Source organism: Gopherus flavomarginatus, chromosome 1 (genome assembly GCF_025201925.1).
Source record: "Gopherus flavomarginatus isolate rGopFla2 chromosome 1, rGopFla2.mat.asm, whole genome shotgun sequence".
Lineage (NCBI taxonomy): Eukaryota > Metazoa > Chordata > Testudines > Testudinidae > Gopherus > Gopherus flavomarginatus.
In genome coordinates this window covers 147405721-147431536 of record NC_066617.1, presented here as the reverse complement: position 1 = coordinate 147431536, position 25816 = coordinate 147405721, and the positions used below count along the sequence as shown (strand labels likewise).

At 40.9% G+C, this 25816-nt stretch overlaps 1 protein-coding gene across 1 annotated transcript; it reads left to right on the top strand.

Moving 5' to 3' along the window:
- Window positions 1-1672: 1672 nt before the first annotated feature.
- LOC127046942 (natural killer cells antigen CD94-like) lies at window positions 1673-24062 on the top strand. The gene is made up of 7 exons (XM_050944638.1): window positions 1673-1750; window positions 13811-13906; window positions 16721-16813; window positions 20855-21022; window positions 22070-22221; window positions 22979-23082; window positions 23701-24062. Exons 2-7 carry the CDS (start codon window positions 13813-13815, stop codon window positions 23816-23818), a joined length of 729 nt encoding a protein of 242 aa, XP_050800595.1. The 5' UTR covers window positions 1673-1750; window positions 13811-13812; the 3' UTR covers window positions 23819-24062.
- The last annotated feature ends 1754 nt before the right edge of the window (window positions 24063-25816 follow it).

Here is a 25816-nt window from a genome sequence, read left to right as displayed (position 1 = left end):
GGCTGCTAAATCCTGCTTAGCCCTTGCTAATTTCAGTTCATACTTTCTCTCTCTTTCCCTCTCCTCCATCTCTTTTTGTTTCACCTGCATCTCTTTTTTGTTTCGCCTCCATAGCTTGCTTGTGGGCAGTTTCTTCCCTTGCATTTTTTGCCTCCAAAATACTAATTTCTAATTGTTTTAGTTCCATCCGCCTCTTATGTTTATTTTCTTTCTCTGTTGCTTCCAATCTGGCCAGCTCTAGTTTATTAGCGGCGTCACTGGTACTCATTTTCCTGCTTTCTTGGGCTGGGCCACACCCCTTTGCAGTTCACTGAAACTGGGATGCACTTAGCTCAGGGCTGCTTGGTTAACAGAGACTTTCTAACTAGCTATACCTGAGAGGTAGAAAGAAAGAAAAACAATTCAGCTTGTAAATTCCTTTTGCTGACTGCTTGCTCAAAGCTTGAAGTCTTCTCTTAACAAAGACCCTTGTTAAAAAACTTAACACCTCTGCCTTCAGGCTGCTTTCTAAGCAGCTAGAAAGGAGAAAAAAATCCTACTGGCTTTTGGTTTAAAATGATCCCAATGCTCCCACCATGTCAAGGTTCCTCCCTCATTCTGAACTTTAGGGTACAGATGTGGGGACCTGCATAAACACTTCTAAGCTTAACTACCAGCTTAGATCTGGGTTCGCTGCCACCATTCAGATTCCTCCGTGTCTGGAACACCTCTTTCCCCCCAAAACCTTCACCTCTCTGGGTAGCCTTGAGAGGCTTTTTCACCAAGTTCTTGGTGAACACCTATCCAACCCCCTGGATCTTAACACAAGGAGAATTTAACCATCCCCCCTCCTTTCCCCCACCAGTTCCTGATGAGTCCAGATCCAATCCCCTTGGATCTTAAAACAAGGAAAAATCAATCAGGTTCCTAAAAAGAAGGCTTTTAATTAAAGAAAGAAAGGTAAAAATCATCTCTGTAAAATCAGGATGGAAAATACTTTACAGGTAATCAGATTCATATAGCCCAGAGGAACCCTCTCTAGCCTTAGGTTCAAAGTTACAGCAAACAGAGGTAAAATCCTCTCAGCAAAAAGGAACATTTACAAGTTGAAAAAACGAAAATAAGACTAACACACCTTGCCTGGCTGTTACTTACAAGTTTGAAACATGAGAGACTGGTTCAGAAAGATTTGGAGAGCCTGGATTGATGTCTGGTCCCTCTTAGTCCCAAGAGCAAACAATTCCCAAAACAAAGAGCACAAACAAAAGACTTCCTCCCACCAAGATTTGAAAGTATCTTGTCCCCTTATTGGTCCTTTGGATCTGGTGTCAGTCAGGTTTCCTAAGCTTCTTAACTCTTTAGAGGTAAAAGGATTTTGGTGTCTCTGGCCATGAGGGATTTTATAGTATTGTACACAGGAGGGCTGTTCCCTTCCCTTTATAGTTATGACACAGTTAAAATAACAGGTGTTGTCAGTGCTGGTTCAGTCATCAGAAGAGGAAAGTCTCTTTGTTCTCAGTGCTTTTGGACAAGGGCCGTGCCTCTCTAATCAACAATATGAGTGCTTCCTGTGTGGTTTCAGCCAGAAAATTGCAGAACAAATAATTATCCCTCTCTTGGCTAGCGCTGTCCCAGTTATAACAGGACACTCGAATGGTGATATCACACTGCCCATCTCTCTCCCTGTGAGCAAAGACAAGGGAAGTACGGGATTTAAAGTTATAGTCCAGGACTTCAGGCTGAGTTTGTGGACCCTCCAACACAACAAAAGGTAATACCAGCTTTTCTCCAGGGACTTTCCTTTTTACTAAGGTCATTGCTATAGATTACATCGCTTGTGTGTAAAAAGAACAGGTGTACTTGTGGCACCTTAGAGACTAACAAATTTATTTCAGAATGAACTTTCGAAAGCTACAGCTCACTTCTTCAGATGCATAGAATGGAACACACAGACAGGAGATATTTATACATACAGAGAACATGAAAAGGTGGAAGTATGCATACCAACAGGAAGAGTCTAATCAATTGAGATGAGCTATCATCAGCAGGAGATAGCTCATCTCAATTGTGTGTGTTTGTACATTAATTTTTTTATTTCCTTGGATAAAGTTTAATACAAACTGCATTGGGAAGTCTTGGAATTGTAGCCTAATATTTATTTATTGTCTGAGGTGACATTTTCCCTCCCTTATGGACAGAGGTAAGCTAGTATCAAACAGCACTGGACAAAGCACTTGGAAAGAAGACCAAGTATTGTGAGGTGATGAGGTCAGTGGGAGTTGAGAGTACTCAGCACATTGCAGAATTGGACTCTGTGGTTCTGATACAGCGATGTACAATACATGGGTGGACTGCAGAACACTCATACAGCCAAGCTGAATTTAATGGTGCTCCACGCGACCATAGCGGTCCACCTGTGCATTGTACATTGTAGGATAAGGCCACATAGATATAGCTACTAGAGCTAGTCCCCAAAATGGGACAGGGAGGGGGAGTAAAATATTTTTGTGAAAATATTTTGTTTTTTCTTTTGTTTTGAACATTTTTTAATATAATTAAACTTCAAAAGGTAAAATTGTAACCTTCTTTATAGTTGATTGGAAAATGGGAGAGGGGAAATGTATAGGAAAATTTACAGAGAGAAAAAGAGAGTTTGCGTCCCTTTAGTCCATACAGTCTAATTAGAGACCACACAGGAGGAAAAGAGGGAAGTGTTCATATGAGATGTTTCTTCTTTGCCTTCGTTCCTTTCCTGTGTACTATTTATTTCTAAGATTTTCCTATTTATTTCTGTATTTTCAATGGGTTTGTAAGCCTTAACTATTTGCCTGGTTTTGGTCTCTGTTTACCCTGCTTTCTTTTTAATAGATTGCTCTTTTGCCCTTGCAGCTTCTTTCTTTCTTTCTTTCTTTCTTTCTTTCTTTCTTTTTATTTTAATCCTACCTCACAAAACATAGAGAACAATCTTATCTTGGCCAGAGGATTGAACTAGGGGTAATATTTTCAAAAGTCCCTAAGGACCAGATTTTCAAAAGTGTTTAGACAAAAAAGCAAATGAGATTTTGGGATGCATCAGGCGGGGTATTTCCTGCAAGGACAAGGAGGTGTTAGTACCGTTATATAAGGCGTTGGTGAGACCCCATCTGGAATACTGTGTGCAGTTCTGGTGTCCCATGTTCAAGAAGGATGAATTCAAACTGGAACAGGTTCAGAGACGGGCTACGAGGATGATCCGAGGAATGGAAAAAACTGCCTTATGAAAGGAGACTCAAAGAGCTTGGCTTGTTTAGCCTGGCCAAAAGAAGGCTGAGGGGGGATATGCTCGCTCTATATAAATATATCAAGGGGGTTAACGTTAGGGAGGGAGAGGAATTATTTAAGTTTAGTACTAATGTAGGCACGAGGACGAATGGGTATAAACTGGATATTAGGAAGTTTAGACTTGAAATTAGACGAAGGTTTCTGACCATTAGGGGAGTGAAGTTCTGGAATAGCCTTCCGAGGGAAGTAGTAGGGGCAAAAGACTTTCCTGGCTTTAAGACAAAGCTTGATAAGTATATGGAGGGGATGTTATGATAGGATCGTTAATTTGGGCAATTGATCTTGAATTACCACCAGACAGGTCTGCTCAATGGTCTGCGGGGAGATGTTGGATGCGATGGGTACTGAGTTGCTGAGGAGAATTCCTTCTTGGGTGCTGGCTGGTGACTCTTGCCCACATGCTCAGGGTTTAGCTGATCGCCATATTTGGGGTCGGGAAGGAATTTTCCTCCAGGGCGGATTGGCAGGTGCCCTGGAGGTTTTTCACCTTCCCCTGCAGCGTGGGGCACGGGTCGCTTGCTGGTGGTTTCCCTGCAGCTTGAGGTCTAAAAACCATTTTTGAGGATTTCAATAACTCGGTCCTGGGATAGGGGTTGTTATAAAATTGGATGGGTGGGGTTCTGTGGCCTGCCTTGTGCAGGAGGTCAGACTAGATGATCAGATTGGTCCCTTCTGACCTATGAGTCTATGAGTCTATGAGTCTATCTAAAGATGCAGATAGTTGCCCAGTGGGATTTTGAAGGCAGCTAAGTCCCATGGGAATTAGGTGCTTGTCAAAATCCTATTAGGTGCTCATTTTCAAAGTGATTTAGGCACTTAAAAACCTAAATCTCATTGATTTTCAAAGCCAAACTCACTTCTGAAAATGTTACCCTAAATGAATTATAATTAGATTGTGGTCTGTTAAACCTCCAATGTCTATGATTGGCTGAACTCTACAGTGGCCACAAAATGTTCATTAAATCAAATTTTAAAAGATTACAGAACTGCAAATACTAGTGATTGGATCCTGTGAGGTGGTGAATGCCCCTTAATCTACTCTGAAATGCCTATGAAGTCAGCAGGAGTTGAAGGAAATCTGCAATTCATCGGACTGGCTGTTAAAGCTGCAATTGTATGCAATGGAAAACTGGGGATGTAGATTTTTGTTTCATACCCTCCAGCTCATGCCTCTTAGGGACTAAGTCCAAAGGATCTCTGTAAACAATCATTCTGAATTATTATTCTTTAATGAAATATAGAAAGGAGAGATGGAAAAGACCTAGCAATGAAGAACTGTACTCGACAATCTACTTTACAAAGCTTTGCCCAGTCCAGTTTTAAGTTACTCAGGTTTTAACTGACCCAAGCCACATTCTAAAAGGGCTCGCCCAGGGCTGCCCAAAGGATTCAGGAGGCCTGGGGTAAAGCAATCTCGGGGGCCCAGTCCATTAAAAAAAGTTGCAATACTATAGAATACTATATTCTCATGGGGGTCTGGGGCAAATTGCCTCACTTGCCCCCCCACCTCCCAGTCGGCCCTGGGCTCGCTATGCTACAGGGGAACACTTTATGATATTCAACATTCATTTTCCCTTTATGCAATTTCTCCTCATTACTGCTAATAATACCTAAGAAAATGCTAGAGAATTTCTCTTCAGCTTTCTTGCATTCACCCTTCAAATACTTGTTACAAGAAGGGACATAGAAATTTTCACACTTGATCAGACTAGTTCTAGCCCAGTATCTAGCCCCTGACAATGGCTAGCACCAGATGCTTCCCAATGAAGTTTTAAACCCTCACATTAGTCATATGTGGAATAATCTGCCCCTGACACTAGGCTTCATTCTGAGTTCTAACAGAGGTTGGCTTAAACACTGATTCATGAGGTTTAATATCCCTTCCCTAACTTTTGTTGTATGCTGTGTTGTTGTAGCCATGGGAAAGCTTGTCTCTCTCACCACCAGAAGTTGGTTCAATAAAAGGAAGTTGGTCCCCTGCCAGGACTTTCTAAAATTGTTGTTGCCATTAATTACAATTCTGGATATTTTGATATCCATATAAATGTCTCTTTATGAATCCTTATAAATTCTTGGCCTCAGTGACTTCCTGTGGCAGTGAGTTCCACAGTTTATTTACATAGTATGTGAAAAAGTATTTACTTTTATCAGTTTGGAATTTCCCACCTTTAGATTTAATCGAATGTCCCTTTAAAGAAACTGAGAGAACAGAATTTCCTGCTCTGCCCTCTCTAGATTATTTATTACTTTATATAATGTTATCATGTTCCTTCTTCTTCAGCTTATTTCTAAAATAAATAATTTCAGTTCTTTCAATTTGTCTTCATATGTGGGTTTTCCCATTACCTTGATCATTCTTTTTTTTTTCACAATAGTGTTTTTGGAGATGGGATGACCTTCCCATTACCTTGATCATTCTTTTTTTTTTTCACAATAGCGTTTTTGGAGATGGGATGACCAATGCTGTACACAGTATCTAGATGAGGCCAGGCCAGTGATTTATATAAAGGCATAATATTTTTGTATAATTCTCTATCCTATTACTTATGCATCCTAACATTTTGTTTACTTCGTTGACCGCAGCTGCACAGAGAGCAAAGGTTTTCATTAATCTATCTACAGTGAGGTCTGGGTCCCTCTCCTGAGTTGATACATTAATTTAGACCTCTGTAAGGTGTACGAGTTGTTTAAATTTTCCCTTCCAATGTGTATTACATTGCAGTTATTGAATTGGGTTTCATTTTCAATCATGTTGCCCATTTTCCTACTTGTTTAGGTCTCTCTGAAGTTCTTCACAATCCTCGCTGGTCCTGACTGACCTAAATAGCATTGTCATTTTGCTGCCTCATTATTTTCGCCACCTCTTTCCATGCTATTAATAAACACATTATAGAACATGGGATCTCATACAGAACCTTGAAGCCACCAATGTTAACCTTTTTCCTTGATGAAAACTGACCATTTACTACAACTCTGCTTTCTGCCTTGGAGCCAGTTTTTGATCCATGACTACACTGTGCATCGCACCCCATGACAACTTAACTTCTCCAGTAGCCTTTTGTGCGGGACCTTCTCAAGGGCCTTTTGAAAGTTGAAATAAATTGTATCAGCTGATTCTAATTTATCTACTACCTTATTGCCATATTTAAACAATTCTAAAGGATTCATGAGACATGATTTTCCTTTGCAGAATCTGTGCTGGTTAGACCCTATCAGATCATGATCTTCCAGGTGTTTTGTTGTTGTTTTAAATTATATTTACAACCAATTTACCAAGTACAGATATAATGCTTGCTGATCTATATTTCCACAGATCACCCATAAAGCCTTTTTCAAATACAGGTACAACATTCGTTATCCTCCAGTCCTCAGGAACAATGTCTGTTTTTAACGAGAGATGACATATTTTTGTTAGGAGCTGCTCAGCTAATTTGTACTTAAGCACCTTCAAAATGCTGAGATGTACCATCTGGGCCTGGTGATATACTAATTTATAAATTATTTGGTTGCTCACGCACAGCTTCTTCTGACAGATCAATCTCTGCAACCCAATCTCTGTTACCAGAAAAAAGCAGGTCAGGGTAGGAATCTCACCAACATCCTCTGTGATGCGAAGAAATCATTTAGCTGCTCAGCAGTTTCTTATCCTTAATTGCTCCTTATAAGCTCTGGTGATTCAGAAGACCTACTGATATTTTTTTCAGGGTTTCTGCATCGGCTAAACTTAAACAATCTCTTGTTTGTTTTTATACCTATTTGCTCTACAAAATTCATTTTGATTCTTCTAATTTCCCTCTTACCGGTTGTAATTTTTGATCCTTTTTAATAGCCTCAGTAGGGTCAGATTTCCAAATTTTGAAGGAACTCTCTTTGGCTTGAATAGCTTCTCAAATCCCACCATGTAGCCATATTGGCTTATTCCTTGCCTTTCTGGTTCTTTTTTCATTCATTGGTACATGAATTTTCTGAAATTTTATTATGGTTTAAGTTGCATCCATGCCACCTCTAGGGAGTTTACTTCATTTGTTTTTCAAGACCCCTTAGTAATTGTTAAAACCACACACAACTTTCATTGACTTCCATGGAACTTAGGGCTTCTCTGCACTTCTTACATCATGAAGAAAAAATTATCTATTAAGTCTTCCACCCCTTAACCATACCATAATGAAGGAAAGTTAAATACTGTAGATATGTCAGATAAGATTTGATTAGATTACAGATGTATTCTGTTGTATTTTCTCTGAATTTCCTTTAATTAGTGGATATATTTTTGGTTCTTGGAGGACCTCAAATTTACACAAAGTATTTTAAGGAGAAGACACAGCACTTCTAGAGTGCTAGAAGGCTGTCTCTGATTCTACAAGTATCAGGGGGTAGCCATATTAGTCTGTATCGTAATGGGGCAAGGCCAGATGACTATAGTAAAGTAGTGAGGAACAGGTATGTCAGCCCTAGGCTAAACAAATCCCTGGTACCATGGTAACCAAATGGCAGTTGCTCCAGGTTAATCAAGACACCTGGGGCCAATTAAGATCCTTCTAGAAGGCAGTGGAGAGAACTACATTGATTGGGACACCTGAAGCCAATCAAGGGCTGGCTGGAACTAGTTAAAAGCCTCCCAGTTAGTCAATGAGGTGTGTGTGTGTGTGAGGAGTTGGGAGCAAGAGGTGCAAGGAGCTGAGAGTGAGAGGGTGTGCTGCTGGAGGACTAAGGAATACAAGGGTTATCAGGCACCAGGAGAAAGGTCCTGTGGTGAGGATAAAGAAGGTGTTTGGAGGAGGCCATGGGGAAGTAGCCTAGGGAGTTGTAGCTGTCTTCCAGCTGTTACAGGAGGCACTATAGACAGCTGCGATCCACAGGGCCCAGGGCTGGAACCCGGAGTAGAGGTTAGGCCCGGGTTCCCTCCAAACCTCCCAACTCCTGATCAGACACAGGAGGAGTTGACCCAGACTGTGGGTTTCACCAGAGAGGAAGATCTCTGAGGTGAGCAAATCCGCCAATAAGCGCAGGACCCACCAAAGTAGAGGAGGAACTTTGTCACAGTATCTACAAAAACAACAAGGAGTCTGGTGGCACCTTAAAGACTAGCAGATTTATTTGGGCACAAGCTTTTGTTGGTTAAAAAAACACTTCTTCAGATGTATGGAGTGAAAATTACAGATGCAGGCATTAACACTGACATATGAAGAAAAGGGAGCTACCTCACAAGTTGAGAACTAGTGTTGACAAGGCCGATTTGATCAGGGTGGATGTAGTCCACTCCCAATAATTGATGAGGAGGTGTCAATTCCAGGAGAGGCAAAGCTGCTTTTGTAATGAGCCAGCCACTGCAGAACTAAAATTCATTTGCAAATTTAACAGCATTAATTTGGACATGAATAGGGACTGGGAGTGGCCAACTGTATTTTGAAGGTAGCAATCTGACAAACATCTCCCAACTCACTTTTAATTTTGCAGAAAAATTTTACCTTGGACCAAGTTCTCACCTACTAATTTTAATACAAATCTGTCCTTTTGGTGATTTATGTGGAGCCCCAAAATTGAGTTTATAATAGAAACTAAATTGCAGCTGTAACTAGTTAGGGCCTGCATCATTCCATTATATTTACATTATTTTTTATAAATACAGGCAGTTACTAGTATCAGAAGGAGATAAAGTGATGCTGCTCTATTCTTCCCATTTTCTTATGTCACCTTCATCACTATCTATCTGAGTACCTTTCAGTAGTGCACTAAGGGAGGTGACTAACATCTGTCACATACACTTTGATCTTTCCTTCTCCTCTGGCCTAGGGGAAATTATGTGAACAGTGTAGTTTGGAGGGTGTGTGTGTGTGTGTGTGTGTTTTCCTTTAAAATAAATATCTTTAATTTGACCTGGTATTCTATAGGGAGCTAGTCCAGTGAATGGAAGACTGGTGTTATATGCATGCGGCAGCCTGTATTGCTGAGGAGACATGCTGCATCTTTCTGTAGTAGTTAGAATGTCCTGCGGCTGATGGCTTCATGCCCAGCTAAAAAGCATTGCTAGCCCAGCCAGGAGGTGACAAAGATGTGCATAACTGAGGCCAAATCATCATCCACTGGGATGGGATGGAATGTCCCAGCCAGCCATAAAAAGTAGAATGTTTGTGATGTTGCACCCCATAATGCTTTATAGAAATATGCTTATGAATGTAAATATGACATAAATGGAATATGTTTTATGAAAAAATTCATAGGCAGGAGTTGTAGACCAAGCTGGATGAGCAAACATCTCAGAGAGGTGATTAAGAAAAAGCAGAAAACCTACAAGGAGTGGAAGATGGGAGGGATTAGCAAGGAAAGCTACCTTATTGAGGTCAGAACATGTAGGGATGAAGTGAGAAAGGCCAAAAGCCATGTAGAGTTGGACCTTGCAAAGGGAATTAAAACCAATAGTAAAAGGTTCTATAGCCATATAAATAATAAGAAAACAAAGAAAGAAGTGGGATGGCTAAACACTGAGGATGGAGTGGAGATTAAGGATAATCTAGGCATGGCTCAATATCTAAACAAATATTTTGCTCAGTCTTTAATGAGGCTAATGAGGAGCTTAGGTATAATGGTAGGATGACAAATGGGAATGAGGATATGGAGGTAGATATTACCACATCAGAGGTAGAAGCCAAACTCGAACAGCTTAATGGGACTAGATAGGGGTGCCCAGATAGTCTTCATCCAAGAATATTAAAGGAACTGGCACATGAAATTGCAAGCCCATTAGCAAGAATTTTTAATGAATCAGTAAACTCAGGAGTTGTACTGTACAACTGCAGAATTGCTAACATAGTTCCTATCTTTAAGAAAGTAAAAAAAGATTAGAGTAAATACAGGCCTGTTAGTTTGACATCTGTAGTATGCAAGGTCTTGGAAAAATTTCTGAAGGAAAAAGAAGTTAAGGACATTGAGGTCAATGGTAATTGGAACAAAATACAACATGGTTTTACAAAAGGTAGATTGTGCCAAACCAACCTGATCTCCTTCTTTGAGAAGGTAACAGATTTTTTAGACAAAGGAAATGCAGTGGATCTAATTTACCTCAATTTCAGGTAAAGGCATTTGATACGGTTCCACATGGGGAATTATTAGTTAAATTGGAAAAGATGGGGATCAACATGAAAATTGAAAGGTGGATAATGAACTAGTTAAAGGGGAGACTACAACGGGTCATACTGAAAGGTGAACTGTGGAGTTCCTCAGGGATAGATCTTGGGACCAATCTTATTTAATCTTTTTATTACTGACCTTGGCACAAAAAGTGGGAATGTGCTAATAAAGTTTGCGGATGACACAAAGCTGGGAGGTATTGCTAATACCTTCTTGGGTGCTGGCTGGTGACTCTTGCCCACATGCTCAGGGTTTAGCTGATCGCCATATTTGGGGTCGGGAAGGAATTTTCCTCCAGGGCGGATTGGCAGGTGCCCTGGAGGTTTTTCGCCTTCCCCTGCAGTGTGGGGCACGGGTCACTTGCTGGTGGTTTCCCTGCAGCTTGAGGTCTTCAAACCATTTTTGAGGATTTCAATAACTCGGTCCTGGGATAGGGGTTGTTATAAAATTGGATGGGTGGGGTTCTGTGGCCTGCCTTGTGCAGGAGGTCAGACTAGATGATCAGATTGGTCCCTTCTGACCTATGAGTCTATGAGTCTATGAGTCTATGAGAAGGACCAGGATATCATACAGGAAGATCTGGATGACTTTGTAAACTGGAGTAATAGTAATAGGATGAAACTTAATAGTGAAAAGTGCAAGGTCATGTATTTAGGGATTAATAACAAGAATTTTGGTCATAAATTGGGGACACATCAGTTGGAAGTAACAGAAGAGGAGAAGGACCTCGGAGTATTGGTTTATCACAGGATGAGTATGAGCTGCAATGTGATATGACCATTAAAAAAGCTAATGCAGTCTTGGGATGCATCAGGAGAGGTATTTCCAGTAAAAATAAGGAGGTGTTAGTACCGTTATATAAGACACTGGTGAGAGCTCATCTGGAATATTGTGTGAAGTTCTGGTCTCCCATGTTTAAGAAAGATGAATTCAAACTGGAACAGGTACAGAGAAGGGCTACTAGGATAATCCAAGGAATGCAAAACCTGTCTTATGAAAGAAGACATAAAGAACTTGGCTTGTTTAGCCTAACCAAAAGAAGGCTGAGGGGAGATCTGATTGCTCTTTATAAATATATCAGAGGGATAAATTTCAGGGAGAGAGAGGAATTATTTAAGCTTAGTACCAATGTGGACACAAGAACAAATGCATATAAACTGGACACTAGGAAGTTTAGACTTGAAATTAGACAAAGGTTTCTAACCATTAGAGGAGTGAAGTTCTGGAACAGCCTTGCAAGGGGAGTAGTGGGGGCAAAAGACATATCTGGCTTCAAGAGTAATCTTGATAAGTTCATGGAGGGAATGGTATGATGGGATAGCCTAATTTTGGCAATTAATTGATCTTTGATTATTAGCAGGTAAATATGCCCACTGGTCAGTGACGGGATGTTAGATGGTTTGGGATCTGAGTTACTACAGAAAATTCTTTCCTAGGTATCTGGCTGGTGAGTCTTGCCCACATGCTCAGGGTTTAACTGATCGCCATATTTGGAGTCAGGAAGGAATTTTCCTCCAGGGCAGATTGGCAGAAGCTCTGGAGGTTTTTCTCCTTCCTCTGCAGCGTGGAGTATGGGTCACTTGCTGAAGGATTCTCTGCCTCTTGAGGTCTTTAAACCACGATTTGAGGACTTCAATAACTCAGACATAGGTTATGGGGCTTGTTACAGGGTGGGTAGGTGAGATTCTGTGGCCTGCATTGTGGAGGAGGTCAGATTAGATGATCATAATGGTCTCTTCTGACCTTAAAGTCTGAGTCTATGAGTAACATACCTTAGCAAAGGTTATGTTCTATTGAATGTATTCATCTTATTTGTATGCATTTATCATTTTTATATCTTGACAGAACAAGGAGTAATGGTCTCAAGTTGCAGTGGGGGAGGTTTAGGTTGGATATTAGGAAAATCTTTTTCACTAGGAGGGTGGTGAAGCACTGGAATGGGTTACCTATTGAGGTGGTGGAATCTCCTTTCTTAGAGGTTTTTAATGTCAGGCTTGACAAAGCCCTGGCTGGGATGATTTAGTTGGGAATTGGTCCTGCTTTGAGCAGGGGGTTGGACCAAATTACCTGCTAAGGTCCCTTCCAACCCTGATATTCTATGAGTCTATGATTCTATTTGAAGTTATGAGCTTTGGCTCTATGCTTGTATTTAAAGTATTTGCTGTAGGAAGCACCTAAGGCAAATCTGTTCAACGTAGTGTGAAGGGGTTATTCAAGTAATTGGGAGTACTTGGCTAACAATGGACCTTGATAAATGCCAATCCACATCTGAGCTTTCCTGAGAACATTCAAACTAGCGTATGGACAATGGCATTGGCCTATAAAGAACTGAGTCATGCATGGCCATATGATTTGCCCATGTGACTCCAAAACTCCACCTTGTACTGGAATTCTACATAGTGGGGAGAGAGGGGTTTCCACCCACAAGAGAGATTATATAAGCTCCTGGGAACCCCCTCCATTTTGTCTTCAGCTGGCTCAAGTGATAGCCTATCCACCCCACAGGATGCCTGAAAGAAACTGGAACAAAGGACAGTAACTATAGGGATATGAGTGATTTGTGGACCCAGACTAGAAGGAGGCTGGTCTGTCAAAGAATCTTATTGGAACATCTAAGGGTGAGCCTTACTTGCATTTAGTTTCCTACTGTATTAGACTTAGACTTGCATGTTTTATTTTTTTTTGTTTGGTAATTTACTTTGTCCTATCTGTTATTCCTTGGAACCACTTAAATTCTACTTTTTTATTTAATAAAATCACTTTTTACTTATTAATGAACTCAGAGTAAGTATTAATACTGGGGTGGCGAGGGCGAACAGCTGTGCAGATCTCTCTGTCAGTGTTATTGAGGGTGAACAATTCATGAGTTTACTCTGTATAAGCTTTATACAGGGTAAAATGAATTTATTTGGGTTTTGTTTCCCATTTAGAGCTGGATATCTGAGTGCTGTAGACAGGAGCACTTGTTAAGTTATTTTCAGTTAAGCCTGCAGCTTGTGGGGGACGTGGTTCAGACTTGGATCTGTGCTTGCAGCAGGCAAACATGTCTGTCTCGAACAAGGCAAGGTACTGAATTCCCAAGCTGGCAGGGAAAACGGTCTTAGAGGTAGTCTAGACAAATCAGGTGGCAGTCCCAAGGGGGTTTCTGTGACCCAAACCGTCACAATGTTTCTTGTGGCCTTTGCTATGTGGGAGTTAAGCATTTGTGAGGAATGCAGGAACACTCGTCCTGAGCCACTGAGCTGGCTGGACTGTTACATTGCTCCTGTTCATGTTTATACTCTTACTGGCGCTAACAGGCCATTTCACTGCAGTACAAATCCCAATGTTCATCTGAGTTCACTAACCCCATCTCTGGAATTTCTATCCCATAACCCACCAGAAATGAGTGATGAGTCAGTGAGCTTTGTGGACCTCAGATTTCATACTCCTGCAGAGCAGAAGAGAAAACAAAGACCAAAGCATGCCAGGATCACAGGTACTGCATATTTATAATCTCCTGAATCTATGTTTAACGTTATTCTTTTAGCCTTATTCAAATCTCCTTCTTGAGCTTTAATCTACAAACTCTAACATTATAAAGCAGGGGTCGGCAACCTTTCGGAAGTGGTGTGCCGAGTCTTCATTTATTCACTCTAATTTAAGATTTCGCGTGCCAGTAATACATTGCAACATTTTTAGAAGGTTTCTTTCTATAAGTCTATAATATATAACTAAACTATTGTTGTATGTATATAAAGTAAACAAGGCTTTTAATGAAGCTTCTTAAACATTTTAAAAATTAAATTAAAATGCAGAGCTCCCCAGACCAGTGGCCAGGACCTGGGCAGTGTGAGTGCCATTGAAAGTCAGCTCGCGTGCCGCCTTCAGCACACGTGCCATAGGTTGCCTACCCCTGTTATAAAGCAAGAATCTGTTAGAATTTTTTCTCAGATGTCAGTAAAACTATGTTAATTTTGCGCCAGTCTGTGTGATATGAAGGTACCCCCAGAAATGAATAGTTTTCCAGATATGGGAACGAGGTGGCTTTGTGCCTACAAAGCCCTGGAATGCAGCAATTTGATTATGAAATAATAAAGCCTTCCGTCACAGGGTGATACTCGCTGTTTAAGAGGGAAGGCTAGTGCACCTGTGATTGGTCAGCTGACCCCCTGGTGGGCTATCAGAGAAGGCATTTGGGTGGATTGCTTTCTGAGCAAATATTTTCCATCTTGAGTGCACTGTTCAGGTTTTCCAGAACTTCCATTGCCCTGAAGCCTCACCATGGAATCTTTCTGCCACTTGGCAAAGCTTTGGAGCCATCACTCATGAGAAAGGTCTCTTGTACCTGAGGATAACCATTGACACAATTCCAGACTTAACTACATAGATGACCCTCCCTCCTGCTCTTCGTTGTGGGCACCTATTTGAGATTTTAGGCTTTCCAGCTGTCACTTGCCCTCAGACTGCAAGTTTATGCTTGCAGTCCCTCTGCACCTGACCGCAATTTCCCAGCAGATCTGATCAGGGACCACCATCTGCAGTTAACTCTTTCTCCAAGGGCTATAACAGTGTATTCCAGTTACCAATCAATATTCACAAAGCAAACTGCATTTATTCTTAGGGCAAAAGCACTGAAGAAAAAACGTTAAAAAAAACAACAATAAAATGACCTGAATGCATGCTAAAAGCTTACCTGAGGTCACCCCGAGCTTCAACACTGGGCTCTGGTAGTTGTCAATTTTCAGACCCCAGCAAATGGGTTTGCCCATTTGCTCTCAAGTTCAGCATTTAAGATCAGAAACCATACCCCGACTGGATAGTTCAGCTGTTTTTTATACTGCTCAGGCCTTTGATTTCCAGTTTCCAAGAACAGGTAAACCCCAGTCAATGACCCACTCCCCTGGGGTGTAGCTTCAAAAAGATGTTTTTGTTATTGTTGCATAACCAGCATTGTGGAATTTGCATGAACACCAGAGATTCCCCAGGAAATCTATTTAACACTTATTGTTCCAAAAGTCCATACCTATCTGGCACATTTCATTATAGTCATTTGGACTCCTTATACTTGCCAGGTCTCCCATCTATAACCATAATGTTACTAGCTCTGATACAGAAAAAGTAAGCTGAGTTCTCTTAGATGATTCAGCCTGAATCTCTTGGCTTTTCTCCAGAACAGCTTCTAGATAGGCCAGAGTTCTAGTTGCTGTTGCAAGCTAAGGCATCAGTTTACTGGTGCCCTGCAAGGTTTCTTGTAATTACTATCTTATTTGCAAGCTTCATAAGAAACAGAAATATTTTTAAATGGTTTATATATAGTTTACCGGTAGCAGAAAATAATAAGAAACTAATATTTAACTCATCATCTCACTATATGCTTTCTGTTCATCTGCATAATCTAACAGCTACAGCCTGCATTGGGTCAAATCCTGACGTCCTTGCATTCCTAATTGGATGACTCTGATAAAGGTCAAATTGGAAATCTGACACAAATTTTGAACAGCAAATGTAATTAACCAGTGGAACAGATAACAAAGGAATGTGATAATTCTCCACCAGTTGGAGTCTTTAAATGAAGATTGACTCTCTTCCTAAAAGATATGACCTAGTTCAATCATAAATTATTGGTTTTAAAAACAGGAATTACTCGGTGTGGTTCCTGTGGCCTGTGTTATATTATGCAGGAACTCAGACCTGATGATCATAATGTTGCCGTCTAGCCTTAACATCTATGAAGTTATATTCCCACCTACTGTGATGACAATTTAATAGAGCTGTCTTTCCATCCTTATAGACTATCAGAAATCAGTGAGCAGGAAATGGCCTACTCTGACCTGGAGTTTCACACTCTTTCAAAGTAGAAGATGCAGCAAAATATTATGCACTATGAACTGCTGGCTCCTTATGTTCTTTTACCAAAGTGTTTATAGCAAAACATCCTCCTGGTGTACCCACTGCCCATGGCCTCATATTTCAGAAACAATAAAATTAGAATTTTGTCTACTGTGGCAGGAAATGGCACATTACCAGGAACTTGCTTAGGATCACACTGGGCCAAGGCTTGGGCAGAAATTGGGATGTGACAGCTCTGGCCTTCACCAGGAGCAACTGTTTTCTCCAAGTCATCTCAATTCATGCCAGATTTATTGAACACACATTTAATAGTTATTATTATTGGATTGGTTTAGCTCCAATGGTGGGTTCTGGATTTGATAGACTGGTGTGGCTGAGAGCTCTGATCTGATCCCAGAGTCTCAGGAAAGGGGCACTTTCTAGCCATGTTTGCTTTCATTTGCTCTCTTATTTCTGTTAGAATCTCCTTCATCTTCACCATGGCTCCTTACAGTGATTCTGGGGCTCCTCTGTCTGGCTTTGCTAGTAACTGCAAGGGTTTGGGTTGCCATGGGTAAGTATTTGTCAAGACGGCAAAAAATATGATCTGAAACATTATAAATTTTAGAAGGGCTTTGAATGCGGTGTGTAAATGCATGTGTGAGACATTGTCATAGTTTGCATTACTTTGTGAAAAACAACTTATATTTGTTAGTCAGAGCCTGTTACCCGCCAAGCTGTGATTTGAATTTTAACTGTAAAACATGTGAGAAGCTGAGATACTTTTAAGGTGTGTTTACACAGCATTTTGGAACAAGCAGGAGCAAGCCTTCAAGCCCAGGTCAATAGACTCAGGCTAGCAGGGCTTCCACCAATGCTCTACAAATTGCTGTACAGACAGCACTCTGAAGTTACATTTTGTGGTGCAGCTCCAGCTCTGAAGCCTAGGGAGAGGGGTGGTCCTAAGAGTCCTTCTGAGTGAACACTTGAGTTGATTTGAGACTTAAACTATCTATAGTTTAAATGTGGTTAGAAATGGCATCATGACTAGGACTGGGTGAATTTTTTTCAGTGAATATTTTATTAGCCCAAACAATGCATTTTTCAGGGTACTGAAACTATTCGTGAATTCAGATAGAATTCAAAGAATACCTTTGGCCAAAAAATAATTTTTTATTTAAGAAAGGGAAATGGTTTGATTCAGTGATTTCAGAATAAAAAGCTTGAAAAATACCTCAAAACAAAACTCTAGGAAGAACTGAAAAAACGTGTTTTGGTTTGAAAAACAGCCCTAAAAGGAAATGAAAAGACCCCCCCCCCTCTTTTTTTCTTTATTTTCATTTTGGCTGCCTATAGATCTGAAATTAATTTTGTTTTTTTGGGTTTTGTTCCAGGAGAAAAACTGGAAAATATCAGTTCAGGTTCAAAATTAACCAATTTTTGTTCCAGATTTGGGGGGAATAGCTCAGTGGTTTGAGCAGTGGCCTACTAAACCCAGGGTCATTAGTTTAATCCTTGAGGGGGCCATTTAGGGATCTGGGGCAAAAATCTGTCTGAGGATTGAGCAGAGGGTTGGACTAGACAACCTCTTGAGGTCCCTTCTAACCCTGATTCTATGATTTTTCATCTACAAACCAAAAAATTAATTATTCATTCAGCTCTAATCATGATACAGAGCTGCATGGCTCCACATTTCTTGCTTCTGATTGGTTTCATGGTCTTTCAAGTTTGCTCAGTTCACCAGTTCAAAAGGGAATGGGGCCTGATTTTGTTCTTACTTACGTCACTGTTAATCATGAGAATGATGAGGACATATTCTGTTAATCTGATTTTAAGATCATAGAGACTGTTTTGTTAATAGCAAAGCAGTGTTACTGTCATAAACATACAGCTAAAGGTAGCATAAAATCCCTCCTTTACCTGTAAAGGGTTAAGAAGCTCAGATAACCTGGTTGTCACCTGACCAAAAGGACCAATAAGGGGAGAAGATACTATCAAATCTGTGGGGGAAGGTTTTTGTTTTGTGTTCCTTTGTGTTCTCTCCGGGACAGTGAGGAACCAGGGTAAGGAAAATATATCTCCTAAAGCTATACCTGAACTAAGCATCTAAGATTACAAATTGTAAGTAACAGGAAGGAAATGCATTAGATTGTCTTTTGTTTTAGCTTGTGAATTTTCCCTAGTCTAAGAGGGAGGTTCATTCCTGTTTTTTTGTAACTTTAAAGTTTTTGCCTAGAGGTGAATCCTCTGTGTTTTGAATCTGATTACCCTGTAAAATTACCTTCCATCCTGATTTTACAGAGGTTCTTCTTTTACTTTTTCTTTTTCTTTAAAATAAAGTTCTATTTTTAAGAACCTGATTGGTTTTTAGTGTCCTAAAAACCCAAGGGGCTGGTCTGTGCTCACCTTGTTTACTCTCAAGCCTCCCCAGGAAAGTGGGTGAAGGGGCTTGGGGGGATATTTTGAGGAAATAGGAACTCCAAGTGATCCTTTTCCTAAATCTTTGTCTAACTCACTTGGTGGTGGCAGAGATACCATTCCAAGGACCAGGAAGAATTTGTGCCTTGGGGGAGCTTTTAACCAAAGTGGTAGAGGTTATCTTAGGGGGTCTTTCATGTGGGTCTCCACATCTGTACCCTAGAGCTGAGAGTGGGGAGGGAACTTTGACAGTTACCAGTTCCTTAATTACTTTAACATCAAAATAAAAAGGAAAACTCTACATTGTGTAAATCTCATAAGAATGGCCATACTGGGTCAGACCAAAGGTCCATTTAGTCCAGTATCCTCTTTTCCAACTGTGGCCAATGTCACGTGTGACAGAGGGAATGAACAGAACAGGTAATCATCAAGTGATCCATCTCCTGTCGCCCATTCCCAACTTTTGGTAAACAGACTAGGGAAACCATCCTTGCCTATCTTGGCTAATAGCCACTGATGGACCTATCCTCCATGAACTTATTTACTTCTTTTTTGAACCCTGTTATAGTCTTGGCCTTCACAACATCCTCTGGCAGAGTTCTGCAAGTTGACTGTGTGTGAAGAAATACTTCCTTTTATTTGTTTGAAACCTGCCGCCTATTAATTTCATTTGGTGACCCCAAGTTCTTACGTTATGAGAAGGAGTAAATAACACGTCCTTATTTACTTTCTCCACACCTGTCATGAATTTACAGACCTCTATCATATCCTCCCTTAGTCTCTTTTTCAAAATGAAAAATCTCAATCTTATTAATTTCTCCTCGCACAAAAGCTCTTCCATACCCCTAATCATTTTTGTTGCCCTTTTCTACACCTTTTCCAATTCCAATATATCTTTTTTTGAGATGGAGAGTATTTCATGCGGTATTCAAGATGTGGACGTACCATGGATTTATATAGAGGCAGCATGATATTTTCTGTCTTATATCCCTTTCTTAATGATTCCCAACATTCTATTCACTTTTTTGACTAGTGCTGCACATTGAGTGGATGTTTTCAGAGAACTATTCACAATGACTCCAAGATCTCTCTCTTGAGTGGTAACAGCTATTTTAGATTCTATCATTGTACATGTATAGTTGGGATTATTAGTGCCCCCGGTGTGCTAATCCACAGAGGAAATGAGTTGTTACAGCCCATGGCTACTGACATTTCTGTCTTTGGGTCTGACTATGCTATGAAGACTGTACCAGAATAGCTAAACTGCTATAGCTGTATCAGCATAACCCCAAAGTGTAGACATGACCTACTCCAATGGAAGGAGTTTGACCATTGGAATAGCAACATCATCTCCCCAAATGATGGTAGCTACATAGCATTCTTTCATTTACATAGCTCTGTCTGTGCTGGGGGTTAGGTCGGCATAGATACATCAGTTAGGCGTGTTTTTCTCACACTCCTAACCAATGTAGCTATGTTGACCTATCTTTCTAGTACAGACCAAGCATTTACCGGAAGTTATATCAGCTCATACTTTTAGCTCTGGAGGTCTCCAGTGTGTAAGCCATGAGGGCAACTGTCACAATTGCTATTGCCATCCTGAGACTGGAAAATTCAAATTTATACAAGTGTATTTAATTTTATTTTAACTTATTTCTTGTGTTAAGGATTTGAGTTCTCCAGGCTTCCCATCAAGTGAGAAGGCAGAATGAGGATACTCTGAAAAACTTTCTGTCTTTGGGTATGTCTATGCTATGGAGACTATACCAGAATAGCTACATTGCTTTAGCTATGTTGGCATAACCCAAAAGTGTAGATGTGATCTACTCTGATGGAAAGCGTTTTTCCACTGGAATAGGAACACCACCTCCCCAGATGATGGTAGCTACATAGCATTCTTCCATTTACAAAGCTGTATCTGTGCGGGGGATTAGCTTATCATATAGTGGAATTCTTTTTCACACTCCTGACTACTAGAGCTAAGCTGCTATATCTTTCAAATGTAGCCTAAGCCTTTAACTCAAGCTGTAGTAGTTCATGCTTTTAGCTCAGAAGGTCTCCAGTTCAATCCCCAGTGTGTAAGCCACAATGACAACTGTGACAATCACTGTTAGCACCCTTATAATACAAAAGCCAAATGATTTATATAAGTGTATTTAATTTTGTTTTAACTGATTGCTTGTTTTACGGATTTAAGCTCTCCCGGCTTCCCATGAAATGAGAAGACAGAATGAGGAACTTATCCAGAAACAGGCTATTCTGAAAAACCTCACCCAATTGAAAGAAACCCTGAAAAACTGCACGCAACAAAGAGATGATCTCCAAGCCAATAACAGAGAACTCTCAAATGTTGTGAATAGGGAAGGTATCGATCAGACTCACTCTTTTGTTATATCCTTTATGGTAATATTGTTGCTTAATCAGAATCCAGCTCTCCTTGTCCTTATTAACAACAAAAAAGTACTTCTGCCTCTGTGCACAAAATGTACAAGAGCCTCATCTAAGTATTAATTACGTGGAAAGCTACAAACAAATATTGGCAAAAATATGGTGTCTTTGATAGTGGACATAATCGATGATCCCTGGCTCAATAGCCTCAAAGTAGAGAAACCTGGGCAGCTCTTTCCCAACTTACATCTCTCAATGGTACAAGGGAAAGACACTGATAAACAGAGGGATTTTGACAAATGCAATAGACAAATAGTTTGCTGCACAGAGAGACCCTCATTCCCTCCCACAGCACTGACCCTGCGTTAGCTTATATATCAGGTTTTCATCCTAGTCAACATCATCATTTGCCATCACTTTGAAAATGAGGCCATAGTGATGATGGCTCATTTGCAGCAGAAACAAGTTGTTCAGAAAGGAATCTCACTGTTGCTACCTCCTGCACAATTGCTTTTTGTGAGGAGAACAATGCTGCGCTGGTTGTTCCTATATGAGAATTGCTCCCTCTCTCCTCTAGTGCTCTCTTTGCTTTTCTTGTTCATTGTGATCTGAATGGAGCTGGATGGGAAACAGGTTTCCTGTCCCAATGAGTACTTTTGAGAATTCAAAATTTTCTCATTTCATGTTGGGATAAAACTGAGACCTTTCAAAGTTTTCCATGAAAAAACAGAGAAACCCCAGAGTAGCCAACAGCCTGGAGCTGAGGGGACTCAAGTGGGATGAGGGAGAACCAGGGTTAAGTCTCTGCTCTGCCTGAATCAGAAAAGGGCTTTGACCCAAGTATTCCATATCCCAGGTTATTTTTCGGGCGCCAACATCAGCTTCATCCTAGCCTGCAAGACAAACACTACATTCCCAGTGAGAAATATACACACTAGCTAGTACACGGTGACATTCAGTATCAAACTGTGTCGCACCCATCAATAGAGAAATATGCTGGTTCTATATTGCTCTTTTTTTCAAGGAGATAAATGCAACACTTGCCCTGAGGGCTGGATACAGCATAGAGGGAAGTGTTACCATTTTACACATGAAAGGAGCTCCTGGCAGAAGAGTCGAGAATACTGCTCATCTCAGGGCTCCAGACTGCTGAGGATAGAGAACAAGGAAGAACTGGTAGGGAATTTACCCTTTGCCTTATTTTCCTGTATTTTCCAAACTATATTTGCCCAATATCCATCTGGTGGTGAAGTAGGATATGGGTATAAAATGAAAAATAACTCTGGCAGGGTAAAATGACCCTCTAAACTGCTCGTGTTGTATTCAGAGCTGTGTCCCCAAGAGACGCTGGGCAAATTTTGGGCACCAGAGAAGGAGTGAATGCAAATTTTATTACTGACTTCAGGAGTGATTAAAGGGAGTGTATGGCATGAGGAAGGCACAGAGTCCTTTCCTAGAGTCTTAGTCTCCTTTCACTCCATCGTGAATCAGGACTTCCTCCACTGAAGTCAATGAAATTAAACCCATCTGAGAATAAAATCAAGCTCCTTCTCTCTTTAACAGATGCTGGAAATGCTGTTGGGTTAGTGTCTGTGCTGCTTGGGAAGAGAACTCCTCATCTCTCTCATTAGTGATACCCCTGGCTTATGGGAAAATTGTGTTGACTTGTTCTCCAAGGTATCCTATCAGTTCTTCTCAGCTAGGAGGTAGCTGTGATGCTTCCCGTGAGGGACAGGTGCAGATTAAATTGGGCAAAAAGATCCATAAAATCTATGGCTGACTTTTCTGGAGAAAATGGGGTGTGATTGACTAATGTATGGGCATTACAACACACTGGTCCTGTTTGGGACACGAAGACCTTATTCTCATCCCTGGTATCCATACACCTGCCAATGTCGATTGATGTAAATAATTTAGTCTTGTTTCCAAACAGGATTTCATAAACAGACTGGCATGTTTTCACTGGATTGGACTATTCCGTACAGGAGCTGCTTCAAGCTGGATGTGGGAGGATGGCACAGCTTATTCCACTGACCTGTAAGTCTCTGGCAGATCTAGAAGTTGTTCACTTGTGTTTTACATCCTTGTGCATTTCTTATAGAATTTGCACTCTGGCATTGCTACTGAACGTATAGAATTATTGTGTATTTTTTACTTTTACAAATTGTCACAGGAAGGAGTGGTGCTATTTGGATTGTTTATATCTAAACCAATAAACATAATAAAACAATTGAATAACATTAACAGTGGTAGGTGTAACTCTGTCAAAGCTACAAATGAATATATGCATTCACAAATATTCTAAAATGGGACATTTCAAAGCTGAAACATGGACTAAGGGTGATGTCACCATTACACTTAATGAGGAAAAGAAGAGAACACCCTCCTACCCCTAAATATTAAATTGTACAACAACTGCAGTAAATAGAAAACAAGAGACCATCTCAGCTAAATTAACAATCTCACACCAAAAAAAATTCCAAATCACAAAGAAGTGCTTTTCATAGCTCATCTTGCAGGACATGTTATTCTGAGAAGTGAAATTAATGGATAAGACAAGTTAACCCCAATATTTAGGCAGCCAAATGCAATGACGCTGTTTGTGATTTTACAAAAATGTCATGGCTAAGTGTTAAATGTAGCTTTCCACCCCAGGTTGCAAGTAAAGAAGAAAGAGCCTGGGGAGTCCTGTGTACTTCTGAATGCAGGAGAAGCCTCCTCCTATAATTGTACACAACGATATCGTTGTATTTGTATGAAGAGAGCTGATTAGCTGAAGCCTGAGGATCACAGCATCCGAGACACACATCCTGGGGTGTTCCAAAGACAAAGAGAAATCACTTCAATTTGCTGTGTTACCATTCAGACTGAGAGGCTGCAGTTTCAGGTGATAAAACACACAGCAGACTGTCAAGAAGCAGGGCAGAGACCCCAAACTGGAATCTTCCCCTGTCAGCCAGAGCACTCCCACCATACTGAATAACTGTCATTCCCATCTGGGCTGATAAGAGTTGATTTCAGAGGTCATTAGTGGAAATATTAATAAATACTTTGTAAAAAATATAGAGTGTTATTTGTGTACTGGGTGTTTTATAGAAAAAAAAACAATTTGTTCCAAAGAGCTTGCAATGTAAATTCAAACAAAATACAATCAATGAGGTTCATACAGAGACAAAAGAGGAATGGGAGAGGAAGAGAATCACCATCTCGGTGACTTGGGATTGAGCTGTGGGTATCTAGAGCTAAAAGCCTGAGTCAGAGAAATAACTCCCCAGCTGGCAGCTGTAACACGCTCACATGCTCTGTGGGTTGGGCACACAGGAGTATGTGTCACTCACACTGAACGGTGGGTTATATACTTCCCTGAACAGAGCAAGCTGGTCTCATATGTCTCAGGCTCACAGCAGTTTGAATCCCAGATCAGCTTCCATTTTATAGCAACTGCAATCTTGAGTACCTCCATGGATTGAACTGGAGGCCTCCAGAGCTAACATCACGAGTCTCTACAGCTTGAGTTGTGCTTAAACAAATGAAGTACTTAAATTTGGCACTGTCACCCTGCCTGGAGTGGATCACGACCATGAGTGTCAACCTTAGGGCAGGCTGTCAAGGAGCAGGGCAGAGATCCCAAACTGGCTGTGTGTTCTATAATTAGATTTCACAAACCCAGTAACAAATGTGAACTCCTAAAGCATTTTAACTGCCTTACTATGGAGTCACAGACCAGTCTCCTGGGGAATTCCAGTCCATCTTGCCACCCAGGAAACTGGACTATGTGATAATTGGTTACTTTATCAAAACCAGAACAATATTCAGGTTACTCCCAGTACCAAAGGACCAATCTGGGAGCTTTGTGCTGAATGTTGGGAAAACAGAGGTGCCCCTTCTTTCCTTCTGTTTGTGCACTTTACGGATGCTCGTTTAGAGTCCCAGTCTAAATGTGTTTGAAGCTATTCTCTGAAATGTTCACAGTCTCCTTCAGCAACCTGTCTGTTCAAAATTTTTTAACAAGAATTGAAATGACAATAAGAGATTAAGGGCTGGATTCCTAGCTGGTGTAACTTGATATAGAGCCACTGAAGACAATGAAACTTCCCCAAATCATACCAGCTGAAGATCTTGCCCAAGCTGAGCCAGGTTAGAATCATAGAATCATAGAATATCAGGGTTGGAGGGGACCTCAGGAGGTCATCTAGTCCAACCTCCTGCTCAAAGCGGGACCAATTCCCAACGAAATCATCCCAGCCAGGGCTTTGTCAAGCCAGACCTTAAAAATGTCTAAGGAAGGAGATTCCACCACCTCCCTAGGTAACCCATTCCAGTGCTTCACCACCCTCCTAGTGAAAATGTTTTTCCTAATATCCAACCTAAAACCTCCCTCACTGCAAGTTGAGACCATTACTCCTTGTTCTGCCATCAGGTACCACTGAGAACAGTCTAGATCATCCTTTTTGGAACCACCTTTCAGGTAGTTGAAAGCAGCTATCAAATCCCCCCTCATTCTTCTCTTCTGCAGACTAAACAATCCCACTTCCCTCAGCCTCTCCTCATAAGTCATGTGCTCCAGCCCCCTAATCATTTTTGTTGCCCTCCGCTGGACTCTTTCCAATTTTTCCACATCCTTCTTGTAGTGTGGGACCCAAAACTGGACACAGTACTCCAGATGAGACCTCACCAATGTTGAATAGAGAGGAATGATCACATCCCTCGATCTGCTGGCAATGCCCCTACTTATACAGTTAGCCCCTGCCAGCCCCAGGATCAGGGAGAA